Source organism: Carettochelys insculpta, chromosome 5 (genome assembly GCF_033958435.1).
Source record: "Carettochelys insculpta isolate YL-2023 chromosome 5, ASM3395843v1, whole genome shotgun sequence".
NCBI classification, from domain to species: domain Eukaryota; kingdom Metazoa; phylum Chordata; order Testudines; family Carettochelyidae; genus Carettochelys; species Carettochelys insculpta.
This window is the reverse complement of record NC_134141.1, coordinates 43,117,496-43,136,895: the sequence shown is the minus strand read 5'-3', so window position 1 is coordinate 43,136,895 and position 19,400 is coordinate 43,117,496. Positions and strand designations below refer to the sequence as shown.

The 19,400-nt window shown below is 45.7% G+C and overlaps 1 protein-coding gene across 1 annotated transcript in view; it reads right to left on the bottom strand.

Moving 5' to 3' along the window:
- Positions 1–19,400, bottom strand: part of SNX24 (sorting nexin 24) — a 142,507-nt gene that overhangs the window by 54,541 nt on the left and 68,566 nt on the right. Inside the window, exons 2-3 of the mRNA XM_074995005.1 lie at positions 10,452–10,535; positions 2,342–2,446 (exon numbers count right to left, since the gene is read on the bottom strand). Coding sequence (XP_074851106.1) covers positions 2,342–2,446; positions 10,452–10,535 — 189 coding nt within the window. The remainder of the gene's footprint in view (positions 1–2,341; positions 2,447–10,451; positions 10,536–19,400) is intronic.

Here is a 19,400-nt window from a genome sequence, read left to right as displayed (position 1 = left end):
CTGTTAGTTGACTAAAATTCAGCTTATTTCTTTCATATCTTGTTGAAAATTTCCTTCCTCATCAATTTTGTTTCCTTTTGGCAAACATGACATTCATCCCTATTTCAAATGAAGATGAAGGGGGTGTTCTTCTCTTACTTCTACGCATTTGCACATCACCATTACTGACAAAATAACCAAAAAGATAATGTTATAAGCAGAAATGTAAATTAGTTAACTCCTCCAGTAGGGGGTGATAGTCTCTTTGAAATTTCTCAGCAATGAAATAAAGGGAATGATTTCACTCATCTCTCTCCCGATTCAAAAATGTACACAAACACAATCAAACACAAAAGAGTAATATTCTATGACAGTTAATTTTAAGCAGCTCACATTTCTATACATAAACAAATTCACAGCATCTCCCCTATAGTAAAACACCATAACTATTGTGTTATAGAATTACAATATATTGTTCTCTGATCTTTTCCCACTATCAATATTAATAAACAATTCTACTAGTTTCTAAAAATATGAACTCCTTCAGGAACAAGAGCTTGATAAAAACAAAATAATCCATTAATACGGGGGGGAAAACAAACTGGTTACGCAAACGTATTCACAGGGAGAACTAAGTATACCAAGAGGATCAGCAATACTCCACTTCTCTTTGCCATTGTTGATAGCAACAATTTATTGGAAAGAATGTTCAAAGTAATCCCACAAACTCTGCACATACACATACACTCAAGTAATTTGCCTAAATTCCTTTGCTATTTCTGGAATCACAAATACGGTGAAAAGAAAGAATGAGAGAAATGTTGTAGAATACTAAAAAATCTTCGATGAGCCTAACAGTCTGCTTACAACCAAACATCTATTCTCTTTAAAAAAATAATCTGAATCAGAAAAAGTATTTCCCCACAGCTCTGTGAGCAGCCGTTCATTCGTCTTTATTATATGGATGCCCACGCCTGAAAACCATTCCTTAAATTTCTGAATTGGTTTAAGAGTAAATCAACAAGCAACTTAAATTGCATTTTCCTCCTCAATTCAAAGCTCTTCCCTTTTAGAGATACTCTGAAATTAAAGTCTGATATTTGCTCTCCCCACCTCCCAAACTTGGTTGAAATTTCTCCCAGATTTCAGAAATCTGAACCACAGGCGCTCTTTACTTCTACATAGTGAGTCTGTGCTCATGAAAGCTCATGCTCAAAACTTTACTGTTAGTCTGTAAGGTGCCACAGGACCCTTCGTTGCTGTTGCAGATCCAGACTAACACAGCTACCCCTCCGATACTTCTACATAGTGACTGTTTCAAGTAGTATGCCATTGCATTAGGAATTCCCACAATTAATGAACGTCTAGGCAAAGATTAGGGAAAGTCTCATTCATTATCTAAGCCTCAAATGATCACTACTGTCAGTATGTAACTAATGTTTTTGCCTTTTGCCAGCTTAAACAGCTCTCCTAAAGGCCATGTGTAATTTATTAGTGTAGCTGTTAACAGTGGGTGAAGTCCTGGCCCCGGCGAAAACAATAAGGCTATGTCTACACAACAGCCGACCCTTGAAATAAGCTACACAATTTGCATTAGGCAAATTGAGCAACTTATTTCAAGTCAATTTTGAAATAGGCTATTTCAGCACACTCTGAGGAAATAAAGCACTATTTTGAGGTGTCCCTGTGCTCCTCCTGCAAGGGATGCCAGAATAACGCGCCCATTACCTCGAAAACTCTTTTCAGACAATGGACACATTTCTTAGATGTGGGCAGCTATTTCGGGATACCACCGTATCTCAAAATAGTGCCTGCCCTGTTGACATAACCTGAGAGTTCTGCCACTGACATCAGTGGAGCTGAGATTTCGCTTCACGGATTTGGCTATCTAGACCTGCGGTATTTTAGAACACTTCATTGCTACATCAGTGTACAAGCCAATTAAGAAAGGAAGCGTTTGATCCAGACACACCTGTGAAAGAGGAGAGACAAAGGGACGCATGTTAAGCAACAGACCACAACTTTATTAAATTTTACATTGGAAAGGGGTGCGATATGCACTATTTTCCCATAGCAGGCATTTAAGTGAATGTAGTGGGGGCCATACAGGTCATCTCTATCATACTCTTATAATTCCCCATTGCCTTGTTCTGCTAAATCCTCTCCTCTTTCGCAAGGGGACAGAAGGTACAAAGAGGGGACCTAGTCCGTAAAAAATCCAAGTCATCCATTTTCCTCTAGGGCCACAGCACACTCAGGTCTTTTATATCCGGATGTATTTTAAAAAGATCCAGTGCTTACAATTGGGCAGCTCTGAAAATGAGAGCTGCTTCTTCACACACACCGCGGACGGGGAGCTCACCTGTAAGTACATTTCCAAGCCTTGTCGTCGCTGCTCCAAGACCTTAGGGACCCAGTTCCTCACATGCTTGGAAGGGATTTCTGGCGTTCTAATAAACCTCTTGAGCTGCAAACAAAATCCAAAATAAAAACATAACCCCTCTTTACTATAAAAGCATTTCTGCTACAAGTCGGAACAGGGAGCAAAAGTTGCCATTTTTAAAGGTCAGTAACTGCTGTGAGTTTATTTACTAACCACCTCACTGAGGAATAATTAACTGACTTGATTAGATTTCTTCAAATCTACAAGTCACTGATGAGAGTTCTTGTGTCTTAGCTGACCTTTTGGCCGCGAGGAATCCAAAGGAGAATGCAGTTTGTTCCAAACCTTCAACACAAAACTGCACCAGTTGCCTGGTTCTAATACTTGATGACCCTGACACCAACTCAAAGTACAATTCCTCATTTAGGGCCCAATCCTGCAAGATACTGGGCACTCTCAAATGTTCACGGACTTCATCGGGGACAAGCTGGGCCAGCAGAGAGCAGCAAAAGAACAATTAAAGCTGTAATTCCAGTCTAGCAGTTCTCAAACTTCATTGCACTGTGACTCCCTTCTGCTACCCTGGAGGGGTTCCTGAAGATGAAGGCCATGTGAATCCTGCTGCCCTGGGCGGCAAGGGGAAGGGGAAATTTTCTAAAGCTGAACCCTAAGGGTTTCTGCACTGGACGGGGGCATCTAACCTTAGTCCTGGCTTGTGGGGCTTAGTCTTCAGACTTGCTGAGGCCCAGAGGCAACCCCATTGAAATGGGTCATGACCCGCTCTGGGGTCCTGATCCATTGTTTGAGAACCTCACATCTAGCTATCTGAGCTAATGAATTACTATTTAATCCTTCTGATTACTACTGAAACAGACGGAGTCTGAATAAAGCCCTGGAACGGCTTGTTCACTACAAAAGGTAATTTTCAGCCGTTTGGTATTCTCGCCTTCTTATCAATTGCTGGATGTGGGCTACATCTCCACAGTCATGTAACACTCCGTGTGTGTGTGTGTGTGTGTGTGTGTGTGTGTGTGTGTGTAAATCCCTGCTAAAGTGAGCATTCCACTTCATGCATCTGACCAAGTGATCTGCAGCCCACAAAAGCTTATGTCCAAATAAATCTGTTTGTTTTTTCTTGAATCATCAGAATCAAACTGAGAACAACTTGGTGGGGAGAATGGTTAATAGACAGAGGCACTAGACTGTCACTCCAGTGATCTAAATATAACTCCTGGCTCAGTTGCAGACTTCCTGAGTCATTTATTACACCTCAGTTCCACCTCTGTAAAATGGGAGCAGTATTTCACAGGAATACCAGGCACTCAGATACTACCTTAATAAATGCTATAAAAGTAAATAGAAGGAGTGCTCTGGACAAGTTCCAGATTCAGCAAATAGGCTTTTGGGGAAAGGAGGTGAGAAACATGCCTCTTACTAGCTCATGAGTTTTCCAGAAAGCAGGCACCCTGGGAAATGAAGGAAAAAGCTGTACTAGCAAGATGAGTATAATTCTGTAATAGCATTAGCAAGACTCTGATACAAAATAATTTATCCCTAAGTAAATTCCTATAGTCATTCCTGTGAAGATTCATGCTGCATAACTCACATATATGTAACAAGTATATTTAATAACACCCAAAACACTGTCCCACAGAAAATAATAATAATAATAATAAAAAAAACTCCCAATACTAAAAGGCAAAATAATAATTGGAATGGATTCCATTGCATTTTAATAGAAGCTGACACTAGACATTCTTTCAGCTGCATAGTGCCTCTGAGTAAATGTGAAGAGAGAAACACAAGGACAGAAACTCAAAATTGACTTTGACATGCATGCCCATGGGGGTTTGAAAATTTACATTTCATCTCTGAGTTTTGCTGAGATGTCACTAAAGCAAAAAGCAGTGCCAACATATCACTGTCTCTGTGATCATAAGTTATGAAAGACCAATGAGTAAGCCTCAGTTGTTCTAGGACCATTTGGCAACTTATTTTTCAAAACATACTAAATCACAATTAAATGTGCCCATGTTCAACCTGGGGGAAAAAAACAAAACCAACAAACAAAAAACCACCAAATACCTTGCTTACGGATCTTAAAGTTACAGTATAGAAACCCTATTTTTTCTTTAAATTTGTCAGGAGCATTGAAGAAGATCCCAGCAGTTGTGATGCTGTCTACGATGATCTTGTAGGTGAGTAATAAATTGCATTAGATGAAGAGACACAGGCTTGAAACAGTACGGCTATGTCTATACTACAGTGATCTGTCGACAGAAGTTACTGTCAGAAGAGATCTTCTGGAAAAACTTGTGTCAACAGATCACGTCCACACACAAAAGCAGATTGAAAGAGCAATCTATTCTGTCAACAGAGAGCAGCCAGACCACCCAGCCGCTCTCTCTATTGAATGGCCAACCACAAGCTCAGCAAATAGGCCTGCCCACTGAACCTGAAGCCCTGTCTGTTGACAGCTGGGTCCCAGAGCACCTACACAGCTTTTTTGTTGACAGATTATTCATCATTGTGGAGAGGCAGAATGCTGCTGGCGGAAGTACCGAGTTTTGTCAACAAAACACATTTTGCATGTGGGGACGTGTGGTGGGTTTTGTCGACAAAACTCTCCAGAGCAGACATAGCTGACTAGTTTCCAGAGGGACTTAGCTGCTTAAAACAAGGGTGTCCAATACTTTCACCACTCGCCAGATGTGCCGAATAGGACACTGCATTGAGGCAAATACGGGGGTGGCCAACCTACAGCTCTCCAGTCGCATGAAGCTCTTGGAGCCTCTAAATGTGGCTTCTCCTGAGATCCACATGTGGGGAGCACCATCTGCCCACTCCGCGCACACGCCTCACCGGTTGCTGGGAGAAGTGCACCGTGGCAGTGGTGGCAACTGGGGTGACTCTGGTGAGTTGCCAGCATTGAATTAGAATGGAGAAGCTTGGGGTGCCTGCGTGGTGGGGAAGGCAGATAGAGCAGGGGAGAACTGGGGGTCCTTGGTTCACAGGGAGGGGAAGGGCATTTATTTGGGGCAGGCTGTGATTGCCTGGCTCTGGGGGAGGGGAAGGACCTTTATTTAGAGAGTCATGGGGGCTGTGGGGCTGGGAAGGCCTGGCTCTGTGAAATTTTGTATAATATAATGGGGCAATATGGAAAGACAACAACCACAAGTGTGGTGATCTTTGAATTCCTATTGGACACCACTGTCTTCAAAGATACATACTCTATACCTGACACTTCAACTGATGATTAAGAATCCTTCTTGGTCTGTGGCATGTTACACAACCCCGCCAATCGACAAGGAGAGCTGAATGGTGGAAATATATGCAGTGTATCTATGTCTATTTATTATGTAACAGCAACGAAGGGTCCTGTGGCACCTTATAGACTAACAGAAAAGTTTTGAGCATGAGCTTTCGTGAGCACAGACTCACTTCATCTGATGAAGTGAGTCTGTGCACACGAAAGCTCATGCTCAAAACTTTTCTGTTAGCCTATAAGGTGTCACAGGACCCTTCGTTGCTGTTACAGATCCAGACTAACACGGCTACCACTCCGAAATTTATTATGTGTGTACAAAGAGACACAAAATATAAATCATAACATACACACTTAAATATAATATCTTTATAATATGTAAAATGTACTTATCAATGCATCTCTTTTAATGAAATAGTACCTGAGGCTGTTGAATGCTGTCTGAAGCCAACCATACAAATAAAAGAAGTACTTATCTGAGGGTAATTTCTAATGCTGTCACTCAGGGTCTTTCAAGAAGCCTTCTATTAATTCATGGGCTATTACTTCAACCAGGAAAAATGAGTCAAATTTAAAAGGATCCTAAAATGATGAGTTAAAACTATTTTTATCCATTTTAAAAAAAACAAAACACGTTAGTAGAAAATTTTGCCAGATGTAAATGTTTGTATTTTTATGGACTTCAGTTTAATAATGATAATCACATCTACTCCTTACCTCTTTCGTACTGGAAAAAAAACAACTAAACTTTATAAAGAACATTATATATTGAGAATTTATATTAAAAATAAAGCATTTCAATCTCACTGGAAATTGATTCGGTGAAATCACAAACAAATATTATACTATATTCTTTAACGTGAAAATCTGGCAAAGTATACTTTTCAATTATATATGGGTGGACCAAATCTATTGTGCACAAGGCGAACCTCAAGTTTGAAAAGTCAGCAATAATAAACCCCTGCCTGCAGGCTGTGGGAACAGAGAGCTTGTGTGAATAAGCAAACACTCCACAAGATTTTAGGTCTCATTTTAGGGTTTATCATCAGCTCCTTTATGCAGCTGGAATGTGAGAGGAGGAGGACACAGACAGGAGGAGAGTAAAAAAAAATTCTCAAGAAATGTGGCTTATTTGTTTTGTTTTTTAAAAAGCCCATTCATTAGCGGACCAGGGAACCTCCTATCCCAACTTGAAACTGAAGTCCATCCCTTAGACATTTCTGGTACGATGAAGTTTCATCCATCATTCGTCTTGCCTTGCCACCCACTATGGGGCAGGCGGGGGCGAGGGGGAGGAACAAGATGAAAGCAGAAAATTATGACTTCAGATAGGCCCCCTTCCTCCCATTTGAATAATAACAGAGAGGAAGCCGTGCTAGTCTATACACTATCAAAACAAAAAGCAGTCAAGTAGCACTTTAAAGACTAGAAAAATGGTTTATTAGGTGAGCTTTCGTGAGTCTGTTCTGGTCTGGCTATGGTCTGAAGAAGAGGGTCTGTCCCACGAAAGCTCACCTAATAAACCATTTTGCTAGTCTTTAAAGTGCTACTTGACTGCTTTTTCCTTCCATTTGGTTCAACTCCTTTCCTTTGGGGAAATATCCAGCTAAGCAAGAACTTTGGGCCACCTGGCACCTTTAAAAGACAACTTCCCAGATGTCTTGTCTTGACAAACCTCAGACCTGAAGTTCACTCCATACCTTAAAAGATCCCAGAAATGTATTTTGCCATAGTGATTATTTTTACAGGGAAGAGAGGAAAAACTGACTCCAAATAATTGACTCACAAATTGAAACAATGGACATTAATGTACTAAGAAAACCATGTGGCACGCAAGTTTGTTTAGATTACAGAGTTAATTTAATTAAAAATTCCCTTTGCAGCAAAAATTTCATATGCTACAATGTTTCAGCAGGTTCTGCCTGAGGGAACTGCAAAACTTCTAAGTATGGGAGTTTGTTTTCAGCCTGATTTTAAGGCTTTATCTTTAAAAGATGTGAACTTTAATAGAGGCTGTCTGCCAAAGGAAGACATTTCCATTTTGCTTTAAAAGATCTTTGTGATGTTATTTAAGAATAAAGCTTTTTTGTTGTAATTATTCAGGTCAGGGATTGTCCACAATATGCAGGAAGAGTGAGGATATTTTGTTTTTTATGGAAAGTAGGGAAACAAGGAGGGAGATTTTTAAGAAGAGTAGAATCCACAGGCTCTGTATTGACTGAACTTTCTCTTCCAAAGTGTTCACGGTCTGCTGGCATCAGTACAGAAAAGGCAAATACACTGATTCAGTACAGCTTTGAGACATTCATATTTCTCTGTTACGAACAGAAGAGAAAAATCTAGTTGAAAAATCAGCTAGTGCGTTATTGCTGTAGGAGAGTTAAGATTTCCCAGTGAGGTTTTTGGTAAAGTGGTAGAGGAAGAACATGCTATAAAAACTTTGTTATGTGCTTTACCTCTGCAAAGGAAACAAATACAGAAAAAAGGTTGTTGCCCTGAAGTGCTCACAGTATGATCTAAACAGGCAATAAGCACACCAGGGACAGGAAAAGCAAGTAATTGTTAACCATGAAGTCCAGAACATAACTTATTATAGGTCCAGGTTTGGAGGTTTATTTCTTTTGCTAGCACTTCTGGGGAGAGATGAAATGATGATCACTTACAGGTGTCTTGGAACAGTGTGTTTTAAAGGAAGAATATGAAGGGGAAGAGGGTAGAGGTACAGGCCATGTTCAAGTTAAGCAACTGAGAACAAAACTCTGACACAAATGCTGCAATCATTCCTAAGTTCTGAGCAGGGCAAAGAGGGCAATGGATATGTGAAAAGATGTCGAAAACAGAGAAGTAGGGAACAACTAAATTGTGCATGGAATAAATGGGCAACTACAGGAGTTACACTGAAGTTAGATAACCTGATCTGGAGGACAGTTATTAGTACAGTAAACTTTTTCATACCCAGCAGCCCCAGGAACATGAGGTTGCTGGATATTCAAACATTCTGGATAGTAGAGAGATATACCTAGCAATGCAGAACACTAAAGAGAAACAAGATTAGATATTAAGAAACAAATACAAATCTATGTAAAGTACTTTATTTACCAACAACAGTGGCATTGTACACTGCAAACTTATACTGCATTCGCTTAAACTTATACTTTATTTATTTGTATTAACTTTCACTATACTGTACTTACAGAAATCATAAGTAAAATTAACTTATGGTTAAAATAACAGTTATTAGAGTCCTGGATGATAGAATGCCAGCTATGAAAGAGGCTACTGTACGTTGAGCTCAATATGCTTTATACGTCATCGGCTTGATTCTGCGTTATTAACCTACGCTGAGCAGTTCCTTACTAACTGCCTGACCCCGAGACACAATGCACACAAACAGAAGGCCTAGGACAACTCCACTGTGTGTAAAGTTAAATTGTATTATTTTTGCAGGACTGAAGCCTCAGTGAATAGTGTGCTTGATTTTGAAAAGTAAAATCAGCATGGATACCAGGAGAAAAAAATCAGGTCCCAAATTAATGCTGGGAGACAAATATGGATTGTAAAAAAGATAAAGACAATGCAACTGAAAAAATTTAAATGACACCTCGTGGCACGGTAAGACTGTCTACCAAGCGAAAAAAAAAAAAGTTAAGAAATATGTGCACATAGTAACAACAGTAAACTCTTTTATATCCAGCAGCCCCAGCACTGGGAGCTTGCCAGATATCCAGTAACCTCTGGGTGGGCACCATGCTGCTTGGGGATCCACTCTGGGTAGCTCTTGCATGGCCACTCTGCAAGCTGCTCTGGGTGGGGCACCGCGCCGACCGGTGAGCCACTCTGAGTGACTTGTGCATGGCTGCACTGTGCGCCTCTCTGGGCAGTGTGCCAAGCTGCATAGTGAGTTGCTCTGGGCAGCAGGCGCCAGGCGGGAGAGCGGAAGAGCTGCTGGCCTCTCACAGATGGGACAGAATGCTGGTTAACTGAGAAGTCCAGGTATTTGAATACCGGTTAAAACAGAGTTTACTGTACTGCGCCCCTCCAGGAAAGAAATCATATTCTTCTTCCTAAAGGGGGTCTCCAGTACACATGAGCTCAGAAGGTGCAGTTTACTTTTCTCTCACTTTCAACAAACGGCTTCTTTTCTGACTTCTCGTTTCAAAAGAAACTTTTGTCACCTTTCAGAACAACAAACTTAAATACAAGCATTCAGATTCAGCCACTGAGATGGGAGACAATCACATTCTCCTTCTGCCACCTTTCTAAACAACTCATAAAGAGAGTAATGGATTTCAAGATTGTACCTTTTACTTAGTAATTATCTGTCTCATGGATATAAATAAAATGACTATTCTAAGCCTTTAGAAAATAGCACATGTTGTGTCCATATGGTACTGGATAAATTCAATGTCACAACAGGTGCAGTGCAAGTACTATACTACAACTTAGCTAACTTTGTACACATGAACCACATATTCAACTCAATGTACAGTAGTTAAAACTCCCCAAAATTCTATCGAATTCATGAATTGCACGCTAGATACAAAAGACTGGCTCTACAAGATTCCCTTTCTACAGAAATATGCATTATGGCAGCTACAAAAGAACCTCCTCAAAAGAGGGAAAGCATGAAACATCTGAGAGACCTCTCTCTCTCCCGTAACCAAACATATGGATTATACTCACATCTCTTTTGTGGGAGATGAACTGAAATTCACATAGGACATTACCAGTGACACCATCAAAAGCAACACAACAATCATAAGCTAAGGTAAACTGAAATTATATCAACTAAGCTACACACCAAGAAAGTAGAGAGATAATTACCTTTTTATGGAGGGCGTGAAATTCACTATACCTCTTTTCCACGAAATGTTTTCTTCCATTCATTAGCACCTCTATCTTGAAGACCTGTAAAAATATCAATTAAAAAGATTAATTTCACCCCCTCAAAACGTACTCAGTTATCTAACATGTTAATTTTGTGACCTTGATGTATTTCATTCCTTTAATTACAGTAGCTGATCCCCAAAAACCCACAAGACTCAGGAGACGCTGGAGCACAACATTGATTAATGAGGACTCTGACTAAACGCTCAACTAATAAGTTTGTTCAGCAAACACATCTAAATGCAATTAAGCCTTGACTTTTTTTAATCTTTGGCCTTTATTACACAATAAAAATCCTTTACAGAAATTATTTCTCATAGCTGAAGAGAGAAATCAAAACACTAATTGTAAAATAAACAGAACCACCACAGGGGTTATATTTCTCTCCCTTGTACAATGTTGCATAGTAACAACCACACATACGTGTAACATGTTCCTCATGACAGAAGTAGTATGTCTTCTGCAGCAGAAGAGAAATAAATGTAAACACTACATTGAAGGTTAATTTCTTCCTAACCTGCATATTCATTTCTAGTCTCAGATGGGTTTGTTCTACTGTTTGCAGCACAGGAGAAAATGTAGTAAAGGCTCATTTTCTTTGCCTGATACCTATGACAGCTTTTGCTGTTGCCTGTGGAAGGTTAAAAGGCCAGACAAAGAGGCTCTCTGGATCCACTAATTAGTAGCCACTAACATGACATTTTCTTGATTCTCAGGTCACTAGATCAGGTTCAGAGGTCAAGTGATGAGAAATATTTTGAAATGCTTGTGAAAAGATGCACTATTAAACGAGGCCAAGATCAGTAGAATGGAAGGAAATAGTGAGAGAGGCACCAGACACCAACGGGTGCTGAGCCCACGGTTACGGATGATGACGATGATCAGCAGAAATGCATTGTAAAGAGGGGTATCTCTGTTTCTAATGGTGCTTACCAATGTGCTGTTTTGCTTAGGAAATACTGGAGGTAATTACTCAAGGATAGTGAGAGGCTCCACCAAACAACAGTATATGACATAAGGATGCAACTTGTGGCCCCTTTTACTGTCCTTTTAAATGAGTCTGAAGACAGATAAAATCCGGATAAAATTATTTCTATTGCCATTTTGCCAGCTAGCGTTGATGAGACAAACCTATTCAGGAGACAGTTGGAACCCAATTCTCAGTGTATGGTTCCCTGCTAGAACACACAATGACTGACTGATCAAACATGTTAAAAACCAATATAGTCAGCATCTTACTGAACTAAAGACCTGAATTTGGCTTGAGCCATAATGTGAATAAGTCCACAGTGAAGACAGCCAGTCAGCAGGGCACCATCACTATATACTGACGTTCATTATAACCAGAATTAGTTTGTACTTCATGAGTTTGTAATCCATTGAACCAATTTGGGATTTCATTCTACTTCACTGTAACCAGATCTTTACTATATCCAAGCCACACTGAGCAGCTGAACCCATTTTTGGGGCAAAGAATTAACCTATTTTGGAACACAACTCCAGTCTACCAGAAATTCTATCCTCAGAAATTATTTGCTCCTGGCAAAGCTCCAAGATATGAGCAGGCAAATCTTGCAAGGTCACAGCTGTAAGTGAGATTTTATATATCTGGAGAAAGGTTTTATAAGATCAACTTAAAGTTAGCTGCTAATTTAACACCTTTTTATTTCAAAGCTATAAACACTGTAGCCTTTAAAATGAGAACTAGCTAGGAGGAAAACTTGCCTAAACAATGTGTGTTCAAGTCAGTTTCTATTAAATGCACCACTTCACCAGAGTAGCATCTTTGTTTCAGAGAGAACTCCAGAAATAGGAGAAAAAATGTTTTTGAACATGCATAAAAATTAATCATCTTTAGAAATGAAGAGCTCTGGAGAACAAAGTGTCTGAGAAAATTGAATAGTGGAAAATGAACCTGACCAATCTGGTCGTGATCAAAATCCATTACCTTTAATTGACAACCTATATAAAATAAATTGATAGTCTCCGTTCAGTTAGGAGTGATACATGTGTATCAAAGGCACACACACAAAATTTGTCTCAATTGGCATGTCAGTTAGCAGCCTCAACCAATAAATTAAGAAAGAAATGAGCACAAAGTTTAAATCACACTCTGGATGATGCTGAAACATATTGGTGGGGAAGTTTAAGATGATGTTACCTGGGCACTACAAGTCCCTAGGGCTGCTTATCAGGCAACTTTCAAATTCACGTAAGTCAAGTTTTGCCCTCAGTCACCAATATGCAGCTTCACTGAAGTAAGTTGGTTTCTCTTTGAAGACAGTAGGCTTGAATAGTTCTCAGAGGAGGTCAAATTTTGATCCAAGGTGTGGAAGAAAAGTAAATGAAAAGCTCTGTGCAGATTGTTTTTCTCAGTGCATAGCACTGTTTTACCCCCAGCAGATCTATGTTTCATCAGAACTAGTTTATGAACTATGTAAATAGTTCCAGGGCCCCAGAACCTGTATTTAATCTTCAAACTCAGATCTTCTCACCAGGGAAGAAGCAAGAATAGTTTAATAACTAGGTATATAATTATAGGGAACAAGGAGGCAGCATCCACCAGCTGCAGAAAAGAGCAGCTTTCACAGAGCCTATAACATATCTGTTTCAACTGTTTGCTTCAATTATGTTGTTGCCACTTCTGCTACAATGAAATCTGCTGCCTTCACATCTGTTACTTATACCAATATGCAGACTTAAATCTTAATAATGGGAACATATACACATCTGCTCATATATATAATGAAATAAATTCAGAAATTACTTTTCTCCCCTCTCCACAAGTGGCATTTCTGATCTTCCTCCTAGCACCTCTGCTGCAACAATGTGAAGTAATTTATGATACTATTTGAGTTATGCCAGTCAAATGTAGTATATATACAAAGCTTGCATTTTGCTGCAATAAGTGTGAAAGTTTGAGCAAAGCAGAAATGAAGCTATGCAGAAAAGCACATAATGGCTACGTCTACACGTGAAGCCTACATCGAAATAGGCTATTTCGATGAATAACGTCTACACGTCCTCCAGGGCTGGCAACGTCGATGTTCAACTTCGACGTTGCGCAGCACAACATCGAAATAGGCGCAGCAAGGGAACGTCCACACGCCAAAGTAGCACACATCGAAATAGGGATGCCAGGCACAGCTGCAGACAGGGTCACAGGGCGGACTAGCGCTTCCGGGGCAACAGCTAGCCGCTCCCTTAAAGGGCCCCTCCCAGACACACTCAGCCTGCACAGCACGCGGTCTGAGGAGCCATAGGCACACAGACCCCGGGCGACACAGTCATGGACCCCCAGCAGCAGCAGCAGCAGCAGCAGCAGCAGCAGCAGCAGCAGCAGCAGCAGCAGCCACCAGAGGTCCACCCAGCCCTCCCGGCAGGAGCAGGGCTTGCCCTGCTCCATGCCATGTGGGAGACAGTTGAGCACCTCCTTGCTACACCGGAGGAGGAGCTGCCCCCAGGGCAGCAGGGCTTAACCCCCAACCCTGCAGCACCCCGCCCCCACCCCCACCTCACACGCCGGCGGCTGTGGAGCTACCCCACCAGCACCGACTGGTGGGAGCGGCTGGTGCTTGGGGAGTGGGACGACGACCACTGGCTCAGGAACTTCAGGATGAGCCGGCAGACATTTATGGAGCTGTGCCAGTGGCTCACCCCCGCACTCAGGCACCAGGACACCGCCATGCGGCGTGCCCTCACAGTGGAGAAACGGGTCGGCATCGCTGTCTGGAAGCTGGCCACTCCCGACAGCTACCAATCCGTGGGGCAGCAGTTTGGTGTCAGCAAGGCCACCGTCGGGGCTGTCCTCATGGAGGTAAGAGAACCCACGGGGGGAGGGCAGGGCAGGGGCGGGGGGCCTGGGCAGAGGAGGGGAGGGGAGGGCGGGGGAGGGCAGGGCAGGGCCACGCACACCCTGCTCACCCCTCATTGGTGCTGCCCCATGTGCTTTCCCTGCAGGTTGTGCGTGCCATCAATGCCATGCTCCTGCACAGGCTCATGAGGCTGGGGGACCCAGATGCCACCATCGCAGCCTTTGCCACTCTGGGCTTCCCCAATTGCTTCGGGGCTCTGGATGGGACTCGCATCCCCATCCGCGCCCCGCATCACAGTGGAGGATGCTACATCAATCGCAAGGGCTACCATTCTGTGGTCCTCCAGGCTTTGGTGGACAGCCGGGGACGTTTCCAGGACATTTCTGTGGGCTGGCCTGACAGCACCCACGACGCCCGGGTTTTCCTGTGCCGCCGGCTGGAGGCGGGGACCTACATCCCCCAGCGGGAGATCCCTCTGGGGGACACCACCATGCCCCTCTGCGTCATCGCAGATGCGGCATACCCCCTCCGGCCCTGGCTCATGCACCCCTACACGGGCCATCTCTCCGCTAGCCAGGAGCGCTTCAACCAGCGCCTGAACCACGCACGCCAGGTGGTGGAGCGCTCATTTGGCCGCCTGAAGGGACGCTGGAGATCTCTCCTGACCCGCCTGGATGCGGGCCCCAACAACATCCCCCTGACTGTGGGTGCCTGCTGCGCCCTGCACAATTTGGTGGAGAGCAAAGGGGAGGCCTTTTTCCAGGGCTGGGCTGTGGAGGCCGGCAGGGCCGACATGCAGCCACCCGCTGCCCCCAGTTGGCAGGTGGACCCCGAAGGGACCCGGGTCCGGGAGGCGCTGAGGGCCCACTTCGATGATGAGGCCGCGGGGTGAACTCTGCCCAGGCCCCCCACTGCCCGCCCCTTCCTCCACCACACTCCCTCCCCCAACGCCCACACCATGGAGCACCCAACCGCACCCCCCTCCCACTTTTCCTGGACAAATGACAGCACGCACTTGTGGCTGAACTTAAACTGCTTTTTCTTTTAGAACTTTTTTTTTTAACTATAAATATAAAACAAGAACAAACTATATGCAACATGTGTGGAACCAAAGTAATACGTACAAATAAAACAATAGTAATAAAAAAGTGTGCTCAGTAATAAAAAGAAAACCAGGGATGATAAAGGGGAGAACTATTTACATGGGGGGGACGGGGCAAATGGGGGGCACAAAATAATAAGTCCCAACTATATACAAGAGGGGGGGGCCATGTCCCGGGCCCCTTGCCCCTAAAGTCCGGCACTGGGTGTGGGCGGCTGGGAGCCCTGTCCGGGGCTGGCTGGGGGCGGGCCGGACCGGAAGATATGCCCGGGGAGTCTCAGCTGGCTCCAGGGGTCCCTCGGCGCTCCGGCCCTTGGCGGTGGGTGGCGGGGCGACGGCGGACGGGACGGCGATGGGCGGAGCAGCTGGTGGTGCGGCGGGTGGAGCAGGCACATCGGGCGCTGCGGCGGCCGGCGCGGCATGGGGGGCCAGGTAGTCTACCAGGCAGATGAAAGTCTCCATGTAGGCCCCCCATGCCTCTTGGCGTCAGGCCAGCACCTGCTCCTGCAGCTGCAGGTGCTGCTCCGCGACCTCCAGCTGCTGACGGTGGATGGCCAGCAGCTGGGGGTCTGTCGCCGTCGGCTGGTGGTGGCGCGGGATCCACCGTCTAGCCCGCCGTGGGGCCGGTCGGTCCTCGGCCGAGGGGCTTACCTGGAGCGATGGCCCCGGAGGGGTCTCCGGGACCACTGATGCCTCGCCGGCTCTCTCTTCCGGTCCTTTTGATGGTGCAGGTGCAGGACACAGGAGAAGAGAGGGGGAAGAAGAATGGAGACAGGTGTTAGTGTGGGCCCCGAGCTGTGGCCTTTGTCCCCCCAGCCCTGTGCTGCAGGTTCCCCATCCCCGTCCCCGGGAGATGCTGCTGTGATGGATGGGGTTCAGGGGTCCCACTGCACTGCACCCCATCCCCTGGTGGGAGCGACTCTCACTTCACTCCGCAGGGTCTGACAGGAGAGGTTTCTTAGGCCACAGATGCCCAGTTTCTCCCAGGAGTGACAGCACCAGCTGTCAGAAGAGACAGTCCTTCCAACCCGTCCTGGGGAGAAGACCCCAAGGGGTGCCCCTCTGGGATGCAGCTTTCCTCCTCCTCAGGCTGGCTGCCTTCCAGCTCTCCCTTCCCCTAGCCTCTGCCTGTGGCCCCCGCCCTCCCCCCCCAATTCAAAGCCAGCTCGGATCCTCCCTCCTCTTTGTTCAGGGCAGAGGTGTCACCTGCCAGCTGTAGCCCCAGGATCCTCCTTTGCCCCTGGGAGCTATTCGGCTCTTGTTGCTCATATCTAGCTTGAGTCTCCCTTTTGCACTCCCCCCACTCCATCACATGCTGCTGCTGCTGCTGCTGCGGGGTATCCCACCCCCTCCTCCTGGGGGCCCCTTGAGGTTCCGCTCCCCCCTGCCCCGGGGATGGGGCATGGCACTGTCGTGCGGAGTGCGGGGGGGGGGCAGGGGCTGATGCACTGCTGTGAGGGACATGGCCCTGCTGTCCTTGGGGCCATGGCCATGTGAGCATGTGGGGGGCCCTGGACACATATCTATTACCCCCTGCCCCTCAAGCCCAGGGGTGTACACCAGAGGGGGGTACATACCTGTCGGTCCACTCCCACGGTCCGGAGATCCCCGGGGGGCGGAGGCCCGGCTGCTGCTCCGGGATGGCAGGAGGAGGATCTGCAGCCCGGATTCTGCGGAGGAGGAGCCCCCCTCCTCCTCCTCCTCCTCCTCCTGCCGCGATGTCCCGGGGGTGGGCTCCGGGGGGGGGGGGGGGGCCCGGGGCTTACCTCTGGGGCGGACTCCAGCTGCAGGGCCTGCTGGGGCTCGTCGGCCAAAGTATCAAGAGTGGCCGGAGGGGAGGAGGTGTGCCGGGGGCCCAGGATGTCCCTGAGCTCCCTGTAAAAGGGGCAAGTGACGGGGGCGGCCCCAGATCGGCCGGCCGCATCCCGGGGCCGGGAGTAACCCTGCCCCAGCTCCTTCACCTTACTCCTGATGTGATCAGGAGCGTGGGCAGGGTGACCCCGGGCAGCCAGGCCGTCGGCCAGCTGAGCGAACGCATCCGCGTTCCGCCTCTTGCTCCCCATTACCTGGAGCACCTCCTCCTCGCTCCAGAGCCCCAGCAGGTCCCGCAGCTCAGCCTCCGTCCAGGAGGGGCCCCGCTGCTGCTTGCCAGCCTGGCTGCCCACCTGGCTGGGCTGGCTGCCCTGGCTCCCCTTGGGGGGGGTCCCCTGGGGGGGCTGCCGGGCAGCCATGGCAGGTGCTGGCTCTGTTCTGGGTGGCTGAGGAATGTGCAGGCTGGCCGCGTGTCTGGGTTGCCGCCTGCACGTTCCCTCAGCTTCCTGCACAGGAAGGGAGGGGGAGGGGACCTTTAAGGGGCCACTCCACGCGGCCACCATTGAGCTGAGGGGCTGCAGAGAGCGTCTCTCAACCCCTCAGCTGATGGAAGCCATGGAGGACCCGGCAATTTCGACGTTGCGGGATGCGCAACGACTACACGGTCCCTACTTCGACGTTGAACGTCGAAGTAGGGCGCTATTCCTATCCCCTCATGGGGTTAGCGACTTCAACGTCTCGCCGCCTAACGTCGAAGTTAACTTTGAAATAGCGCCCGATGCGTGTAGCCGTGACGGGCGCTATTTCAAAGTTAGTGCCGCTACTTCGAAGTAGCGTGCACGTGTAGACACGGCTAATGAGTGCTATATATCAGAGGGCGAGCCAAGTTAGTCTGTATCTTCAAAAACAAAAAGAAGTCCTGTGGCACCTTACAGACTAACAGATATTTTGGAGTATAAACTTTTGTGGGCTTCATCAGATGCATTGGGGGCAAGGGGGTGTTACAGAGGAGGATTTAAAGAGGGACTCTCAGTCAAGGGCAGGGCCAGACTTGACAAGGTCTATTCAGTCACGGGGCATGCGGCTGAATCACTGAGACTGTACAAGTTCTAGTTGTATCCCATCATCATTTACTACCCTCAATCTTCGCACAGAGATGAGTTTTGTGTCAGTATTTTTGACAAGGACATAGTGATGCATGTGTGTGAGAGACAGACATTTGTGTACAAAGGGGGAATCTCCTAACAGACACGAAATACCTAGTGATATAGACAAGTCTAACTATAATTTAACTGAGCAATTGCAGGCTCTGACAGAAAGATATTGTGACTATGTCTACACTACAGAGATCTTCCGCAAGAGGCCCTTCTGGAAGATCTCTTCCAAAAGAACTTCTTTTCAAAGAGTGCATGCACACACAAAAAAGCAGATCAAAAGAGTGATCTGCTCTTTCGAAAGAGAGCATTCACACAGTCCCTGCTCTTTCAGAAGAATGGGCCAGGGATCGAAAAGTCAGGTGCCATGAAGACTGCTCTTTTGGGGGAAAAAAGGGCCTGTGGAGGGTCTACATGTTTGCTTTCCAAAGAAGCTTTTGAAAGAAGTCACTCTTCCTGAAACGGGAATGGAGGAGCGTTTTCCAGAGGAATGCCACATTTGTTCGATTTACTTTCAAAAGAAACCTTTTTGTGTGTACATGCTCTGCAGGATCTTTCAAAAGAGCCCCCTTCTTTCAAAAGAACTTACTCGGATAGACATGTCCTGTAAGGAGGAAACTGGTGCACCTAGATGAAAGTGTCAAAATAAAGAAGGAAGAATTGGAATAGTGGAACTAAACAACTTTTCTATGTAAGAATGTTCACATCCTGTTGAACAGATTATTCTGAAGACATATTTTTACATGCAAAGTGCAGCTAAATGCCCTGAGAATGAAAATGCAATAATTATTCCTGAGGTCAGGCAATTAATAGTGTTCTCACAAGAGACAGCAATTAAAGTTATGTTGACTGATCCACATTTATTCTTGGCTAAGGTGGGAAGTATAGCAGGTATGCAATGGCGTTACCATTTCCTTTATTACCAAGTAAAAGTATATCTAGCTACCCATGAATTCTGCCACCAAATACAATACAGTCTTTCTCTGATACCACAACGGCCTGC